Genomic DNA, 24,934 nt, shown 5'->3' on the forward strand with positions numbered 1-24,934 from the left:
CAGATCGTGTATTCTAATCAGTCAGGTCAAACCAACAGTACAACATGACAGAAATAATGGGTGCTAACTTACTGTAATTAAATTATTGTAATTAAATTACTTCACCCACACCGAAACTTTAGAGGATGATTCGACAGAACGGCGGCATGTTTACACACAACCGTTAGTGCTAGCACTAGCTTGCTAGGCTACATAACGTTTTGTTGCCTGCTTACAAGTCGTATCGTATTAAAAGTACGGGATACCTCAAGCAAGCCTTAAACGAACGTCCTCTCCTGAGCACCGGTGACCACCAACACACGTTTTTCCCCATTTTGTTGTTATAACACAGTTGGCGCGATCCACTCTTCTTGTCGTCGCCACGGTAACGAGTGTATCCGGTCGCATTTGAGCCCAATGATCGTAAAAAACGGGATGCGGTGGTATTGGAATACATGATTTTATTGCAGTAGTCTGACATAGTGCAATCGTGAAAGAGCAAATGTATCTTGTAGTCTGATCCGTGTTGTCTGTCTCACACCTATGACATGTTTTTTTTTTTAATAACTGTATCAATGACATCATTGATTGGTGAATTATGACATTAAAGCCAATCAGTCGATCAGCATAAAATGCTAAATATTGGCCGATACCGATCAGACCGATTAGATTGGTGTAAAGCCTAGTCTAAAATGACGTTATGCATGCTGGTATTTTAAACTAAAGCTGTGTGCTTCTCAGAGGATTTTAGAGAAACTTTAGTTGAATACTGAATTCTATGCCCTTACGGCTGTTCTGTTACGGCTATTGCACAGTACAGAGCATTGTATTTTATTGTATATGAAATCCTACTAAACATTTGTTAGATTCTGCTCTGAGATGAGAAAAAGTGGTAGTCAACACTCCCGCTGACAAGTGCCAAAAATATAGCAAAGCACGTCTTTTAACAGGACATAAGGGAGCAGAACCTTTCAAGTGAGTAGTGGATTGATTGGGCTGCTGGCAGGCCCTATTCTCCAGTCCTGAGCCTAGTCAATATATTCCACTTCTGTAAGAGAAACCCAGTCATTTAGCCCCTCTCTTTCTCCATGTGCCCCTCCATCTGTGCCTTTGTGCTTTGATACTATCCATCTTCACTGAAATCAGTTAGATATCTGACATTAAAAACAGGCCTTGACACTGTGGCACAGGACAGAGGCAAGCGGAGATAAGTGCGGCTGGCATGCTACACTTGGTGAAACGTGGTGGCTGTCAGTGGCTCGCAATGAGGTCTGTGGTGGGGTGGAGGTGGAGTGGGGGCAGTGGCGGGGGTTGCGATGTGTGACAATGTCCTGATGTGGCAGGACATGACACGCATCCTACTGTAATGTTCTTGTCAGGCCAAGGTTCACACTTTAGTCATGACAAGTCCATTACTGGCTGTTTTCATATTTAAAAGTGCCAGCATTTTTTTTTCTTTGCTGTGGAGCTGCTTGCAAAACATTTTGTGTAATTACACCAAATTATACAGCTTCTACAAGTCACTGACAATATTTGGAATGTCACAGAATATCTGCTTTCATTCCCTTTCATCCACATCAAATGAGTTACTCTGTGTGTGAGTGTGTGCATGTGTTTTTGTGTGTGTGTGAGTGTGTGACTCGGCCTTGAAGGGAAAAATGCTAACATGAAGGAAAAGGCTGTAACACAAACGATTTAAAAAGTAGTGAGACGCCAGTTGACTTTCAGAGGCTGGCATCCATTGTTTTACCTTCCAGTTTTGGTTTGGGTGTTCTCTTGACATTTCCATGACTAACACAGGTGTATATCCATCCATCCATTTTCTGAACCGCTTCTCCTCACTAGGGTCACGGGCGTGCTGGAGCCTATCCCAGCTATCATCGGGCAGGAGGCGGGGTACAACCCGAACTGGTTGCCAGCCAATCGCAGGGCACATACAAACAAACAACCATTCGCACTCACATTCACACACCTACGGGCAATTTAGTGTCTCCAATTCATGCATGTTTTTGGGATGTGGGAGGAAACTGCAGTGCCCGGAGAAAACCCACGCAGGCACGGGGAGCACATGCAAACTCCACACAGGCGGGGCCGGGGATTGAACCCGGGTCCTCAGAACTGTGAGGCTGACGCTCTAACCAGTCGGCCACCGTGCCGCCCAGGTGTATATTAAAAAATAAAATCTTGGCATGGCAGCTCCTGCATGAAAGGTGTGAAAGTGAGTGCCTCCTCTATGAATCTTTGCATCCCCACTGCGCGAGTAATGGCAGCAATGACCTTTGGGTGAAGGTGACTTCCTGCTTGGCTGGTGGTTTGTGGTCTAAATGTGAGGTTGGCAAGAGGGAGTGTGTGGTGTGCTGCATAGAAAAGAGAGGAGAGCCAAAGATAGATGACAGCTGAGAAAAATAACTTGAGGGGACCCTAAGTTCCCTAACACACAAAGACAGATGTTTGCCCCCAGAAAGAAATGAGAATGTGTTTCTATCATCAAAATTATAAAAACAAACAAAGTTACAATCAACAAACAGGAAGGATGCTGTGCGAGAGTTGCTACTGATAATCAGTTAGCGAGCTTGACACCCATCCATCCATAACTGTTTTCCATGAAACCTTGAGGTGCATGTGCAAAGGACGATTTTGATTCTTGACATTTTTGAGCAGCAGAAATGCACAAAACACTTACATTTTTCAAAAGGTTTCTAGGTATCTATACATTTAAGAAAACCAACTATAAAACCATTTTCAAAACATACAAGTGGCCAAAACAACACATTTCATGATTTAGTTGAAAATCTGCTGTATTAAATAAAGCCATTACATTCTCTGACAGATTAACAAATTGATTTTTACTTTTCATTTTCACTTTCAGTCCACTTGCATTGGGGCCAAATTGGGTAGTGAACCACCAAATCCAGTAGACAGGACTGTGGTGTAAAAAGCTTACTGGGTGTGGAGTTTGGCACACACTATTTTTTATGTGCATTACCTCTAGTGGTATCACCCAACCTTTTAACTTTTTCAATGAAATTATTCAAATGGACATGTTTAGGATTGACTGATTTTATGTCTTACATGCTTGTTCTTCACCAATTATTTCTTCACACTTCAAAAGGGCAAGAGAAAAAGATAGCGTGGGCTGCCAGTGCCTGTGGTGAGTCAACCTATCAACTCAACCAGACCATTATTGAACCTGTTTGAGCCCTTCGGTGATTTTTCCAAAATTAGTCTCATTTGTATGTAATGTAGACGGCGTCGAGCACGAATGGACTACAATCGAATGATCTAAGGAGTGGTTAAAGCATGTAACATAATAAATAATACAACTTGTATCTGGAATCGGTGATAGAAATTCTGTTGGCATCAGTTGTTAGTTTTAATATTTACATACACATACAATAATATATTCAGTGGCCATTTCTGGTATGCGCTATATGTGCGTCCACACAGGGTGCCATTTCATGAAGCACTTTTCAAACCACAGAATGGATTTCAGAGTGAGGGTCACTGGATGCACAACCCATGAAAGCAAAACAACTTGACAACTTGTTGATTATAAACGCAAGCTGACCAGCATGTTTTTATTGCATGACAATCGACGATTGCGAGTTACGATTTTCTTTCCTTTTTTGGTTCAAGTGAATTGACAAACCTCAAGTAAGAGTTATTTAGTATTCTTAGAACAATGTCGGTGTCTAGTGTCTACTGACAGTTCAACAGTAAAAGTATATATATAATGGCCTAATTTTTCAGACGTTAACAACTATGTTATACTATGCAAGTACTAGTAGTGAGTTAAAAATATCTTCTTGTGAATATTTACTGCGTCACATCAGAAAGAATGGGATGGAGGGAATGGTGTGCAAATTGCTCCCCAAGTCGATTCAACAGTCCCCATCCGGGCACCCCGAGATGAGCTGGGGGCTTTGCTAAATGGGCATCCATTTATCCTCATGCAATGGAATTAATGGTAATACCTAGGAAGGTGGGTCTCGGCTCTGCTGCCTGGCACTGTGTTTGTGTGCCTATCCTCGTCAGTGCTTGGAAGCAAGCATTGGTTATACGTTCTAGTGCCTGCTTTACTTATTTGATGGTTTGGGGTGTACATTCTCGCAGGAGGCCTCCTTCCTGAATGGAGCTGCAGCCAAACAGCGGGCAGGCGAACTGACACACATTTTACTTTTCATTAGTGGGAGCACCTTGGTCCACGGAAGCCATGTTTAGCCTCGCTTCCTCTAGTTCCATCGCCACTTTTATCAAACAACGGCAGTTAGGTGACTGGAAGCTTGCACCGGCCTATTTACAGTGTAATAACAGCCTCTGGAAAATTGGATCTCTATTGTGGGACAACGTAAATCACGGCGACTTGGCCGACACACTCATGTTGCCGCAGGGAGTTCTAGGATGATTTTGAATAGACTATGGCGGTGCCACTGGGTTGACTGTCACTCCGAAAGACATGAAGAAGAAAAACAGACGTTCAGAGGGCAAGCCTCAGGGACAGTCTGACAGACAGAAAGATGTACAGTATATGAACAGGTAATTTTACCGTTTCCCTTCCTTTGCATTAACCTGTAGAAGAGGCTATGCTCTTGGCCGTTTGTGTGCATTTTCACAGGCTCTGCGCTCTGTTGAGTGATCTCTGTTGATCTCTGCACTCTGTTGAACACTGATCAACATTTTTGGGAAAAATATGAAGTTCACTATGTGAGAAAGGTTTTAGGTGTGTTTTTCTTTTTCGTCATTTATGATGCTACCTCAGCAATATATGATGAACTTATTGCAATGTAGTCGTAACGGCAATAGTGGTATACACAGTTGTGTGCTGGCTGCTCAGTACAATATAGCTAAACCTACAATAATATTAATAGTATGCCTCTCTGGCATGTGGCATGGGCCTCTTATGCAAATTAGCCACACCGCCTGCATCTCTAAGGAGGCTGGCTACACGGTAATATAAGTCAAAGTGAACAACAATGGTAAAAGAAAAAGCAATGTATAGTGGAGGTGCTAGGTGAAATCTTCCTCTCGTCCTCACTTTCTGGATTTGCCCCACATAAATTTTACGCACATTTTATTAATTATACTGTAGGGCTTATTATTATTTATGCTGGTGAACTGGTGAATTGGGGAACGCTTTCATGCCCATTTAGAATATTACTTAAAAAGAAATGCCTGTACCAATAGTTAATAAAGTGTGAAAGGGTGTGGCACTGAACAAGGGAGAAATCAGTTTATATGTTTTTATATTCAAATAGCAGGTAAGGGATATTTTTAATGAATATTTGGACAAAAGTGAACATTATAGACACAGCCACCTTTATTCTGTTGTGTTAGGTGTTGTTGTAAATGCATACTAATAAACGTATGTTTTCAGAGAAAGCTCTTATTGTTGCAATTTAAAAAAAAAAAAGACTAAATCTGAAGTTCATGTCTTGGGGCTTCCCCCATTGTAAAATGGGGGAAGACAGCTCAAGGGTAGTGGGAGGGAGGAAATTATCCCCAGATAGACAGTCAGCCAAGTGAGGCAGCATAGTAATGCAGAGGCAGAGCGATGGAGGTGCTGAGCAGCCATAGAAGACAGCAGTTCTGCACAATGAATGAGAATGTGGAGGGGAGGTGAAACACCAAGGAGTGAGTGAGTGGGAGTTCTCTGTGTGTTCTTATTCTACTTGCCCTTTAACATTAAAACTAACATTCGATTTTCATCAGTGACATATGCAGTGCATTCACCAGAAGGGGATTGCTATTACCCGCAGTAATAGTACGCTAGAATAAAATGCGAGGCAACTTGGGAGGAATTTTTGTTTTGTCTTGTATTCTCATCCATCCTTCAGTGAATGGTGCCCTTTTCAAGAGGCAATACTTTGGGGGCGAATAACAGAGGAACAGGGAAGTCCCGGAACACTTCTGATTTCCGTCTTTCTGTCTCAGGCTGATGCTTCAAAAGCACATATTTACCAGAACAATGAAAATCTTCTCGATCATGTTAAAGGATTGATGGCCAACACAGGCATTAGCTAGAGCACTGCGGCAGAGAATCCACTGGTGTGGTACTGTGCTTTCTACAACGCTGTTCTGTAAATAGCTTTAGTTGCGCTTGGTAACGAATAGACGTGTCACAATTTCAGTCAGGCTAGTTTTGCACAGCTTAGAGACCAAACCAGTGTGAACACGCATGTTGAGACTTGCCAGGCAAACAGATCGACCCTCGTCAGCATTTTCCATGGGACTCCAGGCAGACGCATGTGGCCTCCCTTGAAGGGATGAAAAGCTGCAGACTGGAAGAAACTTGCCTTAAGTTGCAAGAGGTCACCCTGGGCTTGAAGGAATTTGCCATAACACTTCCTATTCTGTGATCAAGTTATATATCAGGCTTTTTGGAGAGATGAGAAAACAAGTCAACATCTGGAAACAACTCTTCTCAATGACCTTTTTAAGATCCAACCAGTTTCAGCAATTTGAAGGAAGCTCGGCATCAATGAGAGGTCAAATACCAAACAATAGTGTCTTCCCCCTATATGAGCTGACTTTCCAGTAGTCTCTTCTCACAGAATGTGCCAACATATTTTATAAAAATGCAATCCTTGACAGTGCTTTATCTCGATACTCAACACCATGCTTGCATCACCTGGCCTGGCGTGGCTTAAAGGAGGCAAAGGCGGCAAGATATCAAGGGTTTGCTTAAGATTTCAAGACTTAAGACATTTCTGTTGCAGCACATGAATCTTCTCTCATTCTAATCTCACCAGGAGATCCAGCCTGAGCCTGGAATATCCCAAGATAAATATGGAAAGTGAACAATGCGATTGCTGAGCAGCAATATTCCATTTTTAACACCGCTCGCCTCTAATCCTCTCCAGCGGTCCTCATGAACTGCCTCTCCTCATCTAAATCTGCTGGCAGACCTGCTGAATAGGCTGATATGATACCGCTGCCTCGCTTCCTCTTGGCCATTTTTGCCACAAATGCTGTGGCTGGACATACCTCCACTGGGGACTCTTACTGCCACCTGTACGCTTGTAAAAACACCTTGTCAACACCAGACATTCAAAAGGGTTAAGCGGGACTTTTATCTTGGTTGCCACCTGATCTCATCTGACTGTTTTGCGATAACGCTGGTTCAATTTAGATGCTGATCACATTAATTCATTCGAAATACAATAAGAATGAATGAATGAATAAATAAAGAAATAAATAAATATTGCAGTGTGACAGTGATTCATTATAAGGAGAAAATGATACATGAAGAAAAAAAAACATTTTTGGAATAACCATGCATCATCTTTGTTCACCATTAAAATACCTTCGTCTTCATCACCGTCGTTATCCGATAAATCCTCACCCTGTTTTTTTGCATGGGCCCCTGTTTGGTGAAGCAGGCAGAGACATAGAGAGGAACAAGCAATTTCAAAAAAAGCAACAGCACTAAGAATATTGTGGATTATTTCATTGCATTTGTCTTCAATGAATATACCACAGCAGCAGTTGAGATCACATAACAAACATAAAAGTGACATTATTCATTCACATTCAGTACAAAGGAGTATTAGGACCATAGAGGGGGAAAAAAAGTAATATATCATACAAAAATGAGGAATGAGAAAAAGTTGCAATATTAGGAGAAAAAGGTTTTGGAGAAATTAATTCATTATCTAGTGAGAAGATACACAATTTATTTTGAGAAAGTCAATCTAATAAAAAATCATTTTAAAAAACTGTCATATATTTACTATCTTTGGATAGTAAAGTTTTTATTTTACAAGAATAAATAAGTTATATTATCAGACGAATGTTAAGGATTGTTTCACGTGACCCAAAAAATGATTGTCCCCTAAACATCATTAGTATCAAAAGTATTTCATCATGAGAAAAAAATAACTTTCTTCTTGAAACCTTTCACGTTTTTTTTTTTTTTTTTTTCCCCAGACTGGTACTGCTACTCCTTCTTAACATGGTATAATAATAATAATAATAATAATAATAATAATAATAACATTAATAAGAAAATAATGGTATTTGTCACTACTACAAATTATACAAAGTCGGAGAATACATATTCATACACTTCAGAATCATAATACATTTTCAGCAATATAATTAACCAACTTTAAAAGCATCAACAAGCTCCAGAAAGTGGAGTAATTGTAAAAATGAAGAAGACTGGATTCTAAATTAGTTCCTCCTTAGCAACTAAGAATCAGAGTTCTTTTGTTTAGTTTCCAGTGTTTAAATGTTTTGAAAAAGGGTTGAGTGCTTCGAAATGATACTTTAGGGGATTTATATTTGCTTCAGAAATGCACCTTGTACCAATTCTCAACATTCGCTGTTAACGAGACTGTAGAGAAGGAGAAAAAAAAGCCAGCAGACAATGGGCTAACTGGCTAATGACATGCTAATTAACACGAACATGCTCAAGAGATCAGGTTTTAAACTACAAGGCCAAAGCAAGAGCAAGGATTTCAGCTTCCAGAGAGATTACATTTGAATAAAACACAAGATTGTGAGTATCACCTACACGCACTAACGTGAACAACTTGTCTCTGCACCCTGCACAGTAAGTAATGTGATGTTGTCATTGTGCTGCATAGAAGTGCAAACCCTCCAGGGCACCTGAACATCATGTAATCTTGCAGTGCTCAGGTCTATTTTAATTTTTTTTTTTTGTTCTCAGCTGTATACTTAGTTTAGCTGTTTCCTGTGCATATCTGTTTGACTGCAAACAGTAGGGCCTGTGCATAGCAAATTGCTGTCAGTCAATCAGTGGAAGAGTCAATCACGAGGCCAACATAAATCACTCGTAAGGTTAATTTAAAACTGTTGCTCTTTCAAAAAAAAAAAACAATAACAACAGTTATTAACATACTCGTATCAATTCAATAATGGAATGAAGTGCCACAGTGAGAAAGAACAAGTTTCCTGTTAGAGAATTTGGACATAATTCATGTAATGCTTTAATATGGAATGTACGAAGGCATGAGTGGCCAAACCCTTTGTCATGGCTTGTGAACTACTTTTCAAATGACCAACTAAAAATGATCTCTCTCTCTCTCTCTCTCTCTCTCTCTCTCTTTATATATATATATATATATATAGGGGTGGAACGGTTCAGAAAAGCCATGGTTGAAACGAACAAGCTTTAACGGCAAACTTTTAGCTTTATTTTGAGGGTATCTACATCCAAATCAGGTAAACTAAACTGTGTAGGAATTATAAGTTTCATGTGGGGTGGCTAGCTGCATGCTAGCATTGCTTATCCTCTGGTTGCTGACGTAGGTTTGATGCTTATCTCTCAATACCAAAATAGGGCTCACAAATGTATAAACTGTTGGCAGTTTGTTTCAGCACTATTAGTTTTCTGGGAAATGTGCCCAAACTTATTTTTTCCTACACTACAATGCAGCCCAGAAGCCAAAGAAATACAAAAAACAAATGTCTTCGGGACGAACTTAAAGGTGATGGGAAATGTATTTTTCTATGCAAGATCACAACACATTGAAGGTAATATAGTGCGATAATTAACTCACTGGCCGGGTGCCAGCCATTTTTTACAATTTTGACTGATTTTTGAAAGCCTACAGAACATTGTGTTCCGTAACTATAGAAACATAGACAAGAACTTCTTTCATCAGGAAAAAAAACTATTTCTACCTTTTACCGTTCTCTAGTAAACAGCAGTTCAATGGTAAGTTTCTTGAAAATACCTGTTTCTAAGAAAAATAGTGTTTTGTGAAACGATGCATTCCAAGCATTTTTTTTTCTTTTATGACACCTCAAATATCTAAACAATGCTTCACTACTATATTACAACATAACACAAAAAAGGGTATTTTGATTGCAAAATAAGTTTATTCACAAGTATAGCACATGCATCTTCAAATTGATGATGAATGAACTTTGAAATATGTACAGCTGTGTGTGTGTGCGCATGTGTGTGCGTGCGTGTGTCTGTGTGCGTGCGTCTGTGTGCGTGTGCATGTGCATGTGTGGGTGGGTGCGTGCGTGTGGGACTTTAGTGGGTTCTCAGTCAGCAAACAACAAGCTATGACCAGCCCCACCACTGCTTGATGCATTTCCTGTAAATGATACAAAAATAAACAATTAGCATATAAAACAAATATATTATTGCTGCAGTATGAAGTGGAGAAATATACTTTCTTGTAGGAGTGCATCTGCTGCTGTATGCACCAACTGCAATTTCTAGAAATATGTACAATTACCACAAAATATTTATGTTTGTTGCTACAGTGCGATGAGGAAAGGGGGAAAAAAATTCTACATTACACACATCACTATCTGTGCCCTGCGATTGGATCAGGGTGCACCCTGCCTCTCGCCCGAAGAGAGCTGGGATGTGCTCCAGCACGCCTGCGACCCTAGTGAGGATAAGCGGTACAGAAAATGGATGGATGGATGGATATTGTACTACTGTCTATAAATAAAAGAACGACAATAAAAAAAATATATCCAATTAATCTACAGTAGCTATCAATGTGCCACGTTTTTGTCTACAGGATGCATAATTTGAAACGTGTAGTATCGTAGGACAAATTGTCGTGCTTATTTGTGCACGTTGCATTTTAAAAATGGTAAACGGAGTAATCGCTCAGGGTATGGATGTTAGCTTTGAAGTTAGCCAGTTCTTACCTGTTCCGTGACTTTCTGGGGGCTCAGGGGAGGACGCCCTGCTGGTCCCAGTTAAGGACGAATCTGGATCAGGCTCATTGTAATCCAAATCCGAATATCCGTCGCCAGCCAACGTTTCGGGGGAAGTGGACCGTGATATGGTCGCAATCTCACCGGGGGCCTTCGAACGCTCGACGCAACCAGCGTTACACGCCCTTTATTGTCGTAGCGTCATCCCTTTCCCGTTTTTGGGGAAGAGGATGATGATGGCGTTAGCAAAATTCTGTTTTAGAGTAAACTGTCTGTATTTATCCACGATTTTTCGCTTTAACTGTCGATCACCGTCTCTCTCTCGCAACCACGCTCCTACAACTCCCCACCACGCCCACATGGGCCCTCAACGAATGTTGTCTTCCTCTGACAAAGCTCTGATCAAAGAGACTGCTGCAATCTAGGGTCGATTTACCATACTAAAATCCTTCCCAAGCCTTTGGTACATATTGTGACGCTGCGCCAAACCCTCTATTACAATTTATTTTGTAAAGGAAATTTAAAAACACGGAAAAAGTGTTAATACGACTTTGGCACTAAGCAGATGGGTTTGTGAAAACGTATTAATATGTCTCTGGAACTAAATGAGTTAAGTCAAGTAACTCTGCGTAGCTCTTGACATCCAGTCGCCTGAGGTCCGAGCAAAAACAAGGTTCGCAAAGTTCTTATAACGGGGCTCAACTGTCCATGCAGCATGATATAAAACCTGGTCTTGTCTAGCAATAAAAGTAGCAATCGCACGGGCAATTTCTTTTGCCCTCTTTGACTCATGGTGTCCAAATAAGTGGGACGCGTGCTCCTTGTTTTTGTCTGGCACTTATTTTCTCATTGGGGTGATGCCGGCGTAAATGTGATGTCATGTTTGTTGCATTTCCACTGATGTAGATAAGCATCGTGTGACACTTTTGTCTACGACACGCTTGCCAGCTAGGGCATACTTAACACTCAAACCAAAGCAGTTCCAAACACCAGATTTAAAAGATGGTGATTTCTGGACGGTCTATGGCCATGTTGCAACAACACGTTAGCTTCTGTCTCAGCTGCTTGGAGTGCGTTTGGAAATTTACTCCGGGGCTGCTCTGTTACACTCGGGACCGCGCACTCTGAGAGTAGAGTTAGGGCGTCAGGGTGAATTTCCGAATACATCCTTCCTTGGTCAGAATGAACATGTGAGAAGCAGCATAGTGGATCTGCTCTCAACGAAGGCGTAACGCGGAGTAGCTTAGCACAGCTCCTCATCGTCAGAGGTTTATACAGCAAATATAAAATGATGTATCGTCATTTAGTGCGTACCAAACCGTGACCACTGTATCGAATGTTTCGATACAGATACATGTATTGTTGCACCACTAATATACATGTATATATTGCATATATAACAACTGTACAAATCCCTATAGCCGCATACACAGTAAAGAACCTCTTAGCGGAGGTCAACCATGAACTGTTGGTTGTACATTAAGATCTTTAAAATGACTGTGTGGGCGGGTAAAAGTTTTAGACAGAAACACAGAAAAGCTGTTAACAAATTATAAAAAACCTGAAGTCTGATTTTGCAGCTCCAGGAATTGCACTGGCAATTTTGACATAATTTTTTGAGACAATAAAGTCTATGTTTTTGCTTTGATGGGAGATGTAATTCATGGTTTCCTTTTGCAGGAAGTACTAGTCACTACATTATTTTAGATCTTGCATCTTGGGAACCTGGGCATTTATTATAGAAAAATAACAGCCAGCACGCTAAACAAGTTGCTTTCAGTCTTCTTTATGGCGCATTGCTGTTATTCTGGCTTCCTCTAGATTTGACACGGGGTAAATAACAGTGAGCATATTGAGTATTAGTACTTGAGACAGGCATGGATTGGATGGCAGGTGTCGACAGGGTAGCTCTGTCACGATAAATCATGGTGTGGGTGAGCCTGTATGTGTCAAATATGGACCTACAGTTTAATATGAAGCCCAAATATGGAGCGACTCTGGGGACAAGACTATATTTGAGCTTCAAAGTTGAAACTCGAAGGAGGTGAAATAGTTTGGCATACTCCAAAAATGAATTAGGCTTCCAAGACTCCATCTAGAATAGCTAGTACTGGTCATGGACAAGGAAAATGGAATCCTGTCACATTCATCTGATCAAATAACCCAAAACTGACTTGTTGGTTACATTAAGTGGAGCAAAGTGCTACTTTTTATCAGGGCGCAATCAAAGACAAAAAAAGGAGTTTGGCTTGGAGGTTTGTCATTAAGAAACCACAGCATGCACTAATTCATTCATACACCCATATATGAGATTTATTAAATGAATCCACAATTCTTCAATACATATGGGGAAGGGCTGAATGCTAACTGCCTTTCCTTTGCAAAGGGAAAAGGTTCCGTGACAATTGATGAGCCTCGGAGTTAAATATCAGAAAGGTCAGAATGTGGAACGGCACTTTGTGAAAATGTGAAATGTTGCAGGCTTGACAATTTGAAGCCGTTATATTCAGTCTCCAATCCTCACGTGGCCATTTTCCTCTTCTAGAGAAGCCGGATCTGTATCGCCTCCTGTCTGTGATCTTGCTCTCTCTTCCTCCTCTCTGTCCCTCTCAATCTGTCTCTCAGAGGAGAGGTTAAGGAACAGCTTGGAAGGGACACACAAGAGCGAATGATGGAGAATGCAGCTGAAAGGTTAAGGAGACTGTAATCCTGCCATAAAGGACGGCCAAAAATTCACACTGTGCAGCAGCGGCTCTCAAAAAAATGAAGTAAAAAAACAATAAAAAGCTGGGGGGTTTTTTTAAAAAAAAAGAAAAAAAAAAAGAAAATCTTGCTGTCTCTCTAGTGGTGGATAATGGAAAAAACATGTTAACACCACAGGCTTCTGAGTACGAGAGAAAGCACAGGTACCACACTGGAATAATGTTACATCACTATGATCAATCACAGTTTACAAAACTGTTGGTGTCATAACACCTCTCAGTGGTTATTTTGAATTAGTTATGACATGTAAGAGAGAAAAACTGACGTATAACCGCTACATTGAGTGGTCTTTAAAACTGACATGAATATAAATAAAAATATACAGTATATACATTGTATGTATGTATGTGACCCTCCAACACAAAACTCATTTGAAGTCGCACGGCCGTGTTTTGAGTTATATAAATTTTTTGAGAAGGCATTAAAATGCTTTCCAATGATGTATGGATTGTGGTAATCGGGTAACATTTGGTGAATATACACTATATTACCAAAAATATTCGCTCACCTGCCTTGACTCACATATGAACTTAAGTGACATCCCATTCCTAAACCATAGGGTTCAATATGACGTCGGTCCACCTTTTGCAGCTATAACAGCTTCAACTCTTCTGGGAAGGCTGTCCACAAGGTTTATGAGTCTGTTTATGGGATTTTTTTACCATTCTTCCAGAAGTGCATTTGTGAGGTCACACACTGATGTTAGATGAGAAGGCCTGGCTCTCAGTCCGTGCTCTAATTCATCCCAAAGGTGTTCTATCAGGTTGGTGTCAGGTTGGTGTAAGGCCAGTCAAGTTCATCCACACCAGACTCTCTCATCCATGTCTATATGGACCTTGCTTTGTGCTTTGGGATGAATTAGAGTGCAGACTGAGAGTCAGGCCTTCTCGTCCAACATCACTGTGACCTCACAAATGTGTTTCTGGAAGAATGGTCAAAAAAATCTCTACACACACTCGTGAACCTTGTGGAAGGCCTTTTCAGAAGACTTAAAGCAGTTATAGCTATAAACGGTGGACCATACTAAACTCAATTGATTAAGAAGGGCATGTTGTCACTAAAGATCATACGTGAGTCAAGGCAGGTGAGTGAATACTTTTGGCAATATAGTGTATGTCTGTTTAAAGATCAGAAGCGGCGTTTAGCAACAAGGATGTTTTGTTTACATCACCAGGGACTGTATTACGGCCTCTTGTTGGTTAAAAGGTGTAATGACGTAGATTTGACTTAAATCCGCAGGTGCAGAGAACTGCAAGCTTTCTGTTGATACCAGACAATATGTAGTTTTCCTGGTTTTGTGTGCAGCAGCAGCCGATTAGTGTCGTTAATTTCTCTTCATTGTCTGACATTTCTCATGGAGATTTCGCTGTACCCTCTCAATAAAAGCATTTCCCCCTGAGGCATTAGGGTAAGAAATTCCAATCGATTCTCACTGGGAAGTGATCTTTACTTATTTTTGTGGCATTGGAATCACATCGGATAATCAATCTTTTTCATGTAGTCAATGCTTTATGGGCTTTTGCTCAGAACACAGCCGTACAAATTGGAGAACCTTCAGGATCAGGACAACTTGCTCTGATTAATGGAACCATGAATTCTGCTCTTTAACAGAAAATCCTGAAGGAGAATGTTCAGCCATCAGTTTGTGACCTCAAGCTGAAGCACACTTGGGCTCTACAGCAGGATAACAATCCAAAACACCAGCAAGTCAACTACTAAATGGCTTTAAAAAAAATGGTTTTGGATTGGACTAGTTAAAAGTTCAGACTTGAATCCGATTGAAATGCATTGCACCTTAAAAAGGTCATTGGTTTTTTGCTGAATTCCAACAATTCTAGAAGGAAGAGTGGGCGAAAATATCTCCACAGAGATGTGAAAGACTCACTGCCAGTTATAGAAAACACTTGACTTTAGTTGTTGCTGCTGAGGATGGCCCAACCAGTTATTAGGCTTAGTTAGAACTCTCAATGGCAGGAGGCACATTCGGTCACAATTGCGCTTTCTGTAATCTGTAGTTTTTTTTTTTTTTAAACAGGATCAGGTGATTTGACTACTGCCCAACTCCAACACCTGGTATTCCTATGCGGTCTCCCATGCAAGTACTAACTAGGACCGACCCTGCTTAGCTTCTGAGATCAGACAAGATCTGGCAGCATGTGGGGATTGGGCCGGTTATAAGGCTTAGGGGGCCATTAATTTTTCACGGGGCCAGTTAACTGAATAGTATTTAATAAATGAAATCACCATTTAAAAACAGCATTTTAAGTTCACTTGGGTTACATTTGTCTGCTATTTAAATTTGTTTGATGATCTTAAACATTGAAGTCAGCAAATTATGCAAAAATATAAGCATTTGAGAAGGGGGCCCATACTTTATCACCTTACTGTATTTCACAGTATTTATTCCTCTCTAGCCTCCCATCTAGTAGGACTGTAAAGTTCCCAAAGTTTCTTTTTAATTGACTGGTTTGCAAACCTTTGTATGGGATTGTTCAGTCCCGGCACCTGGCTCTGTTACGGCAGTCTTCAGCTTTTATAGGAATGATTCTCGGATGTCCCAAAATAGAGGCAAATGTTCGCACCGATTTCACTGTCTTTCTCTCAAATAGACTAATTGTGGAAACTGAATTTTGGGAAGGATGATCCCAGAGTGGCTCTCAGAAGCTCTTACTCAGAGGTACTGTTGTGAATAACTCTAGGAACAGTTTTTATACTCACAGTGAGAGAGACCTGGAGTAAAGTAATATTTTACAAACAGATGGAACACAGGACAGATAGAATACCCAATTTAACACCAGAATTCTGCCCCCACAGAATTAGAGCAATAGGGTGCGACTCTGAGAAAATCTTATGTCAAAGTGAAATTATTTTAAAGATAAAGCCTGTCCTTTCAAATCGGAGCAATTGCAAACCCAGCTTACACTATAAAACTGCCTTCACTAAGAACAAAAAGCAATTTCAAATTTGTTGTCTCGAGCTGGCAGGATTCCAATTTTATCGACAATTTTAATTTTCTGAGAACCGGTCCCCGAATTTCTGCACCCTTCAACTCACCAGCGACATGCGAATAATTGGAGTTGGTTCAATGAGATAAGCTCTGAGTTAGTGCCACTCCTTCCGCTTACAAAGCGTGACACACTGGTCTTTCATTTCCTCATCATTCAGTCCACATTAATGTTTGGATCACTGCATTAATTAATTCATTAGAAATGGTTTTTAGTGTCAAAACCAAAAATCCCAACTGGGTATTAGTGTGCAAATCAGTGACTCATATGCAGATCCTTTGTTTTTGCCTCCATCTTGGATGAATACTGAGAGATACTCATACTAACACTATTTTGCATTAATTGCTTTCCTTTTTTTGTACTAATGCTATGCATATATTTAGTACCCAGTACACTTAATGACAGCTTCATGTCAAACTCAATCACATAAAAAGATGTCTGGCTGATTCATGGCAGGTGACTGATCACTTTTCTCAGCCCTAACAGTTTTTAGTGCCAAAGCATTCCATTTTTGTCTGACAGGTGAGGTGGTCAGATGATGTCATGATATTGCTTCAAAAAGCTTGCATCCAATCAGATTGCTAGCTTGTCATCCCTATACTGGGGCATGTATCACTGCTGTCCAATGATAACATTGTGTTTTCACTTGATGACAATTTATACTTGTCTTTCATACATGGACACTAAGGATAAACATTTTAAAACAATAAATGCACAGAGCTAACGGGGGTCCTCGGTTAGCGATGGAGTTCCATTCCTACTCCGAGGAAGTAACCTGAATTTGTACATATGTCAAACAAGCTGTAGTCCATCACTTACTGTGACAAGGGCAGTCGGAAATTCATTATTACAGTACTTGTATGTAACTTACTTCTAGCCCTAAAATCGAAAACAGTCAAATGAAAAACAGAAAGTATAGTGGTAACAATGTATTCTTACACCGCTGTACAAATTAATCCATTGTGTCTTTTTCTGAAATATCTGTTGTGAAACAGATTTCACAAATACTGTATGTCACAGTTGTCATCGGACAGCAACGAGATATTTGCCGAATGTCTTGCTATGACTTGCTACAGTGCATTAACCTACGGAAATGGTAATCAACTCATTCCTTCTTGAGCATTTCAGCATTCACATTAAATTTTTGCAGGGTTTAATGTGATATTTCAAAATGCACATGTAAATACACTACTGGAAACATGGTCACCGTCTCTGGTGCCCTAAAGGCCCTGCGTGAGCACTATAAGCGAGAGGGGGAGAGCAGGAAGGTCTACAGTGCTGAGCTTGCACATTTGACCACCTCCACATAACCTCGGTGACAACCTACTCAGCTATTTAAGACACACAGCGCGCTATTAAAGCAAACAAAAAAAAAAGCTGCTAGTTGTTCTCGTAAATTATATCTGAGTCATCATGTAGAAAACATCCAAGAGTTAGATTTTACAAAATTTGCCAAAGAGCAGCGTTGCTATCTGCTTTCCAAGCAACCCTCAATAATTTACAGCATGCTGAGAGAAGGTATACAGATGTATTTGACAATTATGGCGTGTTAATTTCATATTTCTTAAAGATCCCTTAAAGGTGCCATCATTTATTTTTCATAATCTTTGATGTCCTTTTATTGGGGTTCCAAGATAATTTGGGTTGAAAGTGCCTAGGATGCACTTTTTCAAGCTATTCTAGTTGGTCTTTTACACCTGGCAGTTGAGATGACCGGATTTCTCAATAATATTCAACATGTAAATAAGCTTTGCTGTGATTGGATCGCTGTTATTCTTAATTTAGATATGTAAAACAGCTTTGCTCTGATTGTCCTTGGCGATATCACGGTGCCTTGTGGCTTGGGCTTCAGCCAAGCGTTCATAGCGACGTCGCGTTAGGATCCTTCAACGTGGGGTCTTACTATCATTGTGAAGCAGAATTCACTAAGCGTTGGATTGTTGACGTGAGCTGAAAGGGGACGTGGGGGAAAACAAAAAGAGAGAGAGAGATATTTTGATGTTTGGCTCGTCCTCGGCTCCCACTCACTCGAATTGAACCTGCTTGCAACGTTCATCTCTCGCGCACATTTTGGCGACAATGAAGGTGAGCGTTGCTATTTCATCCACAGTGACGTTATAAATTATAAATGCAGTTAGGTATTGTTGTCTAACACAACATATGTATAATGAATAGACTGTATTTTTATGCCCGCTCTCTCTCTCCCCCCAGCAATTACTACCCCCTCGCCTGCGCACCTGTTCCCAATCAGCACTCATCACTGCCTGTATTTAAACCTGCCCGACCCAGGGATCCGGCACCAGAGTATTCGCACTCGAATCGCATTTTTTACTGTAAGTTGATGATCTGGCTATCCGCACTTGTACCGATCCTCTTGTGTTATTCTCCGCTTCCAGTATTCCTTCCGTGTGTCCTGCTTCAGTGCCCGCTTCAACCACGCCGTCAAGCCCGTCCACCCTCTGCCAGTTCCTTGCTCCTTCGGAACACCCTCACGCATTGGAAATACGACCTGGAGCAACTTCTTAATAAACCATTCTCCCCTTCTCCCTCCACCTCTGTCTGCTTTTGGGTCCAGTCCAATATTATGCGATTACATATCGTGACAGCTAAAGCAGCAACCCTAACAAACGTACAACTCCGATGCATTTCTCAAGGTTCATTGGCTATTTTTCCACATTTGATGAGCATTACTGTGTAAGAAATGTACTTCATATGCTGAGCGGGAGGGCCGATGCTGGGGAAAAACAAGCATATGATCTTATTTCTGAGGATGAATCATGTTTTCCTGCAGGGAACCATATTTATAGATTGGGAATTAAAATATTATTAGCAGTATGGCTAGACGACAGGCCTAAAGCTTTGCAACTGTTGAAACAGAACCCCCTATTAGTACTGTTCGGTTTAAGTCTGACTATTGTAATAAATATAGTTATGTTTGCAATGCAAATGTAGGCAAGTGATTGTAAATATTTCAGTCAACCATTGAGGTTGTATTTTGGAAACTAAAAGCACGTAGGATTCACAGGTTGATTCCTGCGTTACCCAAGAAGAATAAATTCTGCTTAATTCAACCACTAATTAAACAGAAACCAAGAATATAAGACGTGCTTGTTTAAAAAAAGTGACATTAAAATTAAGTGAGGGTTTGAGGGTAAATGACACCCCTCATGTTTATGGCAACAGGGGGCTAATGTTACAACCACCTTTTCGCATCATAATGCGTCATAAAATCAATCCATGAAACATTTTCCTATTACTGGACCTGAGGGAGATAATTCAACAACAACAAAATTCAAGTGGAAAGGGAATATTAAAGGGATATTTCTGTGTATATTCCACATCTGGGACTTATTCCAAAGCACAAGTGCCTGGAGGGCCTGTCTCGAACAAAATTGGTTTTACCAAAGTAGAATGTATGGCTGCACACTGCCTATTGCTTCTATGGAAATTGGGAACCAAATCATTAATGTAGAGCAAGATATGGTCTGTATAAATGTAATTATTGAGTCCTGTAGGCACACTTTGTGAATAGGTCATGTGTTTTTACACTACACTGTGATTTTAAAGTGCAATTGGACTGGTCATTCACGTCAATGCTTTTGTATCTTTGACCATACCTATGTGTACATTGAAGCTTTAATACCAGTGAAATATCACAGGAACACTAGACATTAATACAGTCAAAAGCAACATGATCTCATGAGCATTCAGGAGGAAATTGTATGGATATTTAAACATTCTAGAATATTCTGGTGAGCTGAACATTTTTACTAAAACATGAGCTTGAAGCTGTTTCTTGAGCATCCTCATAGAAATACTGCCTCCGGCAAGCCAGACAAATGAAGGCTATACAGTGCTGGGATGGGCATTTGACTACATTTCCTTGACCAATGAGGGGAAAAGTCAATCAATTAATTAATCAATTGTTTTCCTTTGGTGTCCCTGTAAAGCAAAAACATGTCTTCTAAATTTGACAGAGAAAAGTATTGTTAACAGCTAACATTAGCCATTTAAAGGCGGCTATCAATAAATGAAGCAAACATATTTTCTTAAATTTTGTTATTATATAGTGGTGGAGTGGGCACTCATTGTGGTCACCCAACTGGGCAGCTGTTTTAGCCACACCCCAAAAAATTAGGAACACACAAATGGTGAAAAACAGTTTAATGCAATATCTGCAATTCAGTATTACATACTATAGTTCTCAGTCTTTTCATGTTTTCAGCAATTATCTTCAGTTATGTCTAATATATTTAGAAACAAACCTATAAATTTACTTTACAAGTTATTTAATATCTAATCTCGTTAATCTCTCTGAGACTATGCTCACACTGCAGCAATTTAGATTTTTTTGCCCAATGTGACATGTCTAATTTTTTCATGTCAATGTGAATAATAAAATTCCCATTTTTCATATCTGACCCAGGCCTCTTTCATATGTGGATATAAATCGGATATGTACGCGACGCCGAATGCAGTATGGACGCTCACGGTGCGCTCAGCCGACCTATACGTCATCAAACGGCGACAAATGTCAGAATTGTTCGACAAAACAGACACACCACAGAACGGCAGCGGCAGACAAAAGAGCAGAAAATAGTGCCGAAAAGAAGATGCGTTAGAACTGATAAATATAAGAAAATGTTGGCTCCAGTCGCACAAAATTCTTCAAATTGCCACAAGTGTGTCATGACGAGACTTACGCAAGGGGCCATATTTATAGTACTTCTGTTAACACGGCGATTCCTGTTTTGTGCGCATTTGTATGACGTCACGGACACGTTACTTCTACAGTAGACCGCATTTGTTTTTAGTAATGTCAACGACTACATAAAAAAGATCGGATTTAACAACAAATTTGTAGGCATCATGCCCTGCAGTGTGAACGTAGCCTAAGTGTTCTGAACTCCTGTTTAGATGTCAGTGTTGTATTGAGGAGAAGAATTCTGCCGAAAGGAGTTATGCCACAACAGAGGCAACATTAATGGTGCTAAACTTTGTTCTCCTTAAGACCGCAAACTACAGTAGTTGAATCAACAGCCCCTCTGCTATTTGCAAATTGGAAACTCTTTGACTCAATTGCTTCAAGACATTATAACTGAACAACGAAATATCACAAGCAAACAAATTATTAATGACTATTAATCAATTAATGGATTTTTATGCCCAAACTTTCTGTTATTATAATATATTCTTTCAAAAACACAATATTCTGTATCAATTTCATTAACAGTTAGGACTAGGGATAGAGCAGGTTTCTTCACATAGCATTATTTTTGAAGACTATCCTATTAAATTGTTCTGAGAACATACTTTTTAAAGAGCTGTACTTTCGGCTGAGTCTGAGATACTTTCGCGTGTCTTGCATGACAAATTCTTGAAATAGAATTGCGTCGAAATACGGTACAATACAATTAAGTATTACTTTGCATAACAAAAGTTACAATTTTGATGGTCTAATTTCACAAAATCCCACGCTTGCCTCTGATTTAATCAACATATGCAGTCAAGATTAAAACAAATAAAGGACAAAAAAAATACAGTGACATGAAAAATAAATAAAATACAGGTTATTCTTCATCTATTGCTTGACAATCGACCATCATTTATTTAGTGGCCTGTATATTTTTTTCCATTCCTTGATACAGCAGTGCATGCATGCACAGCCTCATGCAAGGCAGCACAAGCACTCGCTCATCTCTCGCACTCGGGTCAAGGATGATGTGTCTCCTGCATTCATCCCCATTAGAACTTTGACTTGGTTTAGGGTGATATTGGCAGCTTTGGAAGGATGCGTCGCCATCCTGTTTTTTTTTTTTTCAATACATTTCATGTAGGATTGTTTACCTACCTCCTTTTCTACACATTTTCTTGTTGGGTTTCCTGGCACATTCCTTGGATATTCTTTTGACTGTAAAATGAATGGGAAAAAAAACTACAAAATAACAGATAGCTCTGGAAAATATTGCAGGTAACATGCAACAAGCCTGTTACCCCCCAACCCCACATCCCAAAACCTTAGTCATCAACAACAATGACAGAGGACCTGTTGAAAAAGTAAGTGGGTGGTGCTGCAGAAATATTCCTAAGTGGTGGAATGAATTCGCTGCATCCTGGGACACAAGAAGCCCATATTCACATGCACTTCTATTTAAGACCCATTACAGTTGCTGGTCAGATTTCTCAATTTGGAGCTATACTTTCAGATAACACATTGAAATAATGCCAGTTGGAATCATTTGAATTTGTGAGCGCTTTAGAGGTCAAGCACATTTTGATGTGCAGTTTTCCATTGGTGCCATAATAGCAGCCATTCATAACATCCAAATCTGAAATGTGTGGCTCACATTATTATGATTTTTTTTTTTTCTATACAAGACCTCCATTTCAGGAGGAGAGTAACGGGTCTTACATAGGTTACGCTGATGCCACAGGCCTCTCATGTACCAGACAGAGCATTTCACCAACCTTCAGTAAGATCAGTCGCTTACAAGGCAAGCTACTAATCACTAATAACCCCGAGACAGTCAAGACAGTGAGGGTAGGAAAGTGCACAACCAATGTCTCCCTTCTTTGATTCTGTCATTGTAAGTCATTTCGTCATCAAAAGAGGAACCTTTAAGAGTGACATGGAAGGGGGAGAGTTTTGATGGTAGGTTGAGATGATTGACACAGACAAAAGCATGCGCCAGACAACAGGTCATGCTTGTGCAAAATACAAAAAAAAAAAAAAAAAAAAAGAAGTAAAGAAGTGACAGAGAGGGAGGAGAGAACTTGTTTCATCCTGACTACTAGACACACTCACCATCCTCTGTCGGAACATAGATGTTAAGATAAAGACAATCCTCGTGTTGATCCTGTATGTAAGTGGTAACTATATCCAGGTTGTAGGTGAACCATATGGGCATCATGATCTCTGGTACGGCGTTGTGAATATTTTGGGGGCAAACTGGAGAAAAGTGGGTGGCGTTTTTGATCCCTGACCAGGAGGATGGAGGTTCAGGGGGCATGAAGCGTTTTTCCCCTACAGGGGAGGTAGCGTATGGCACCCCGAGATATTGGTCCACCGGGCCGAGGATCTCACTGGGCAGAGGCACCCTCACTCCTCGGAGTTTGCCATACTGTGTGTTGACAGTGGGGTGGTAGCTTTGGCCTCTCACTGCCGCAAAGCACCAGGAAAATGTTAATACCCACAAATACAAAATGATACTGGGGCAACTGTGGGGTCCATTCCAGTTCTGCAAAAGGGTACGACTTCTCCTCGGTGAATACCACATGGTCCTCGAGAGCGAGTGCAAGTGACCAACATACAACTTTCCTGTTCTTTAGCTTAGACGTGCAGTCTAGCCACAGGAAGGCTAATCATGGGCTGATATACTGGACTCTGGCAGCTTGGAAAGGATGAGAAACAGTTTTGCAGCTCCTCTTCATAGAGGTCTCTCCTTGCTTTTCAGATCTTCTATCCCGTGCTACAAAAGAAGAAGACAGGAGAATTAATGACAGTTTTCTGACAGCTCACCAGTGTGCCTCGTTTCACTTTAAGGCCGTTATATTTATTGACTGCCGGAGTGCTTTTGTGTCCTGACATAAAACAGCTTACATAAACGTGACAAGAATTCTTGCAAGTGCCACCATCAGACTAAACGATCAAGTGACTTAGATGTTGCGATTAACTTCATGACATCTTGTCATGATGTGCTTGATAATGCTAATGATATATGTGGCAGCCAACAACTGCAATTTTTTTTCCCTCATTCCTATTTTCAAAACCAAAGTTTACATAGAGAGGAAAAATGGGGGGGGAAATCTGCATACACAGGAATATAGTCACATGATTAAAAATTCATGCAGCATTTTCCTCTTCTCCCTTTGGTATAGATACTGTATGAACAATTTAGATTCAAACTCCCACTAGCCTGAGAGAAAAGGGGCAGAGAAGGATGTAGCTATATGCAGTGAGGCTTCTTCCTGTGACAGTGCTTTAAACGCTAATCAAAAGTCCCAGGGTAAAGTTGTGGTGCCTGGGATATCACCTTCCCACACACTGCCTGATCAATTTTCAATTTCTGCAGCTAAGCACCCCTCACCACCAATCATCCTGCAACATTTGCTCTACAAAGAAAAGCCAAAATTTAGGAGAGGGTCTTGCCTTCAAAAAGATGATTTGAATAATTTACAGTGTAATGCATCAGCAGCATGGCTGTTCCTGGGGGTGCTCTTATCACTGGGTTATTATTCCCATCTGCAGGAACTGTGGCTCAAGCATATATCCATACATAGTGAGGATGCTCCAGATGAGCCCATCTTCATCACTTACCTACACAAAGCACATGCACGTGATGGACTGCTATGCTTTGAAACTCATGCACACAGAGCACCTGCTGACTGAAAATAGATGAAAAAGTCCCCCCTCACATCCAATCTGAAGATTAAGAGGCATCCATTGCTTGGGACTACGTGTTGATAAAGGATTATGTGCCAGAAAAGTTACACTGTCGGCTCAATACAGTTGAGAAGGCAGCAAACCTTGAAGT

The 24,934-nt window shown here is 40.5% G+C and overlaps 1 protein-coding gene across 3 annotated transcripts in view; it reads right to left on the reverse strand.

Annotated features, from left to right (window-relative positions):
* Positions 1 to 24,934, reverse strand: part of nlgn3a (neuroligin 3a) — a 201,025-nt gene that overhangs the window by 128,138 nt on the left and 47,953 nt on the right. For 2 of the 3 annotated variants that reach the window (XM_061787902.1, XM_061787901.1), the window contains exons 2-4: positions 23,206 to 23,869; positions 22,252 to 22,311; positions 7,283 to 7,342 (exon numbers count right to left, since the gene is read on the reverse strand). In XM_061787902.1, coding sequence (XP_061643886.1) covers positions 7,283 to 7,342; positions 22,252 to 22,311; positions 23,206 to 23,677 — 592 coding nt within the window. In that variant the 5' untranslated portion in view covers positions 23,678 to 23,869. The remainder of the gene's footprint in view (positions 1 to 7,282; positions 7,343 to 22,251; positions 22,312 to 23,205; positions 23,870 to 24,934) is intronic. The other variant, XM_061787903.1, reaches the window with a different exon arrangement.

This window comes from Phyllopteryx taeniolatus, chromosome 10 (assembly GCF_024500385.1).
Source record: "Phyllopteryx taeniolatus isolate TA_2022b chromosome 10, UOR_Ptae_1.2, whole genome shotgun sequence".
NCBI lineage: Eukaryota > Metazoa > Chordata > Actinopteri > Syngnathiformes > Syngnathidae > Phyllopteryx > Phyllopteryx taeniolatus.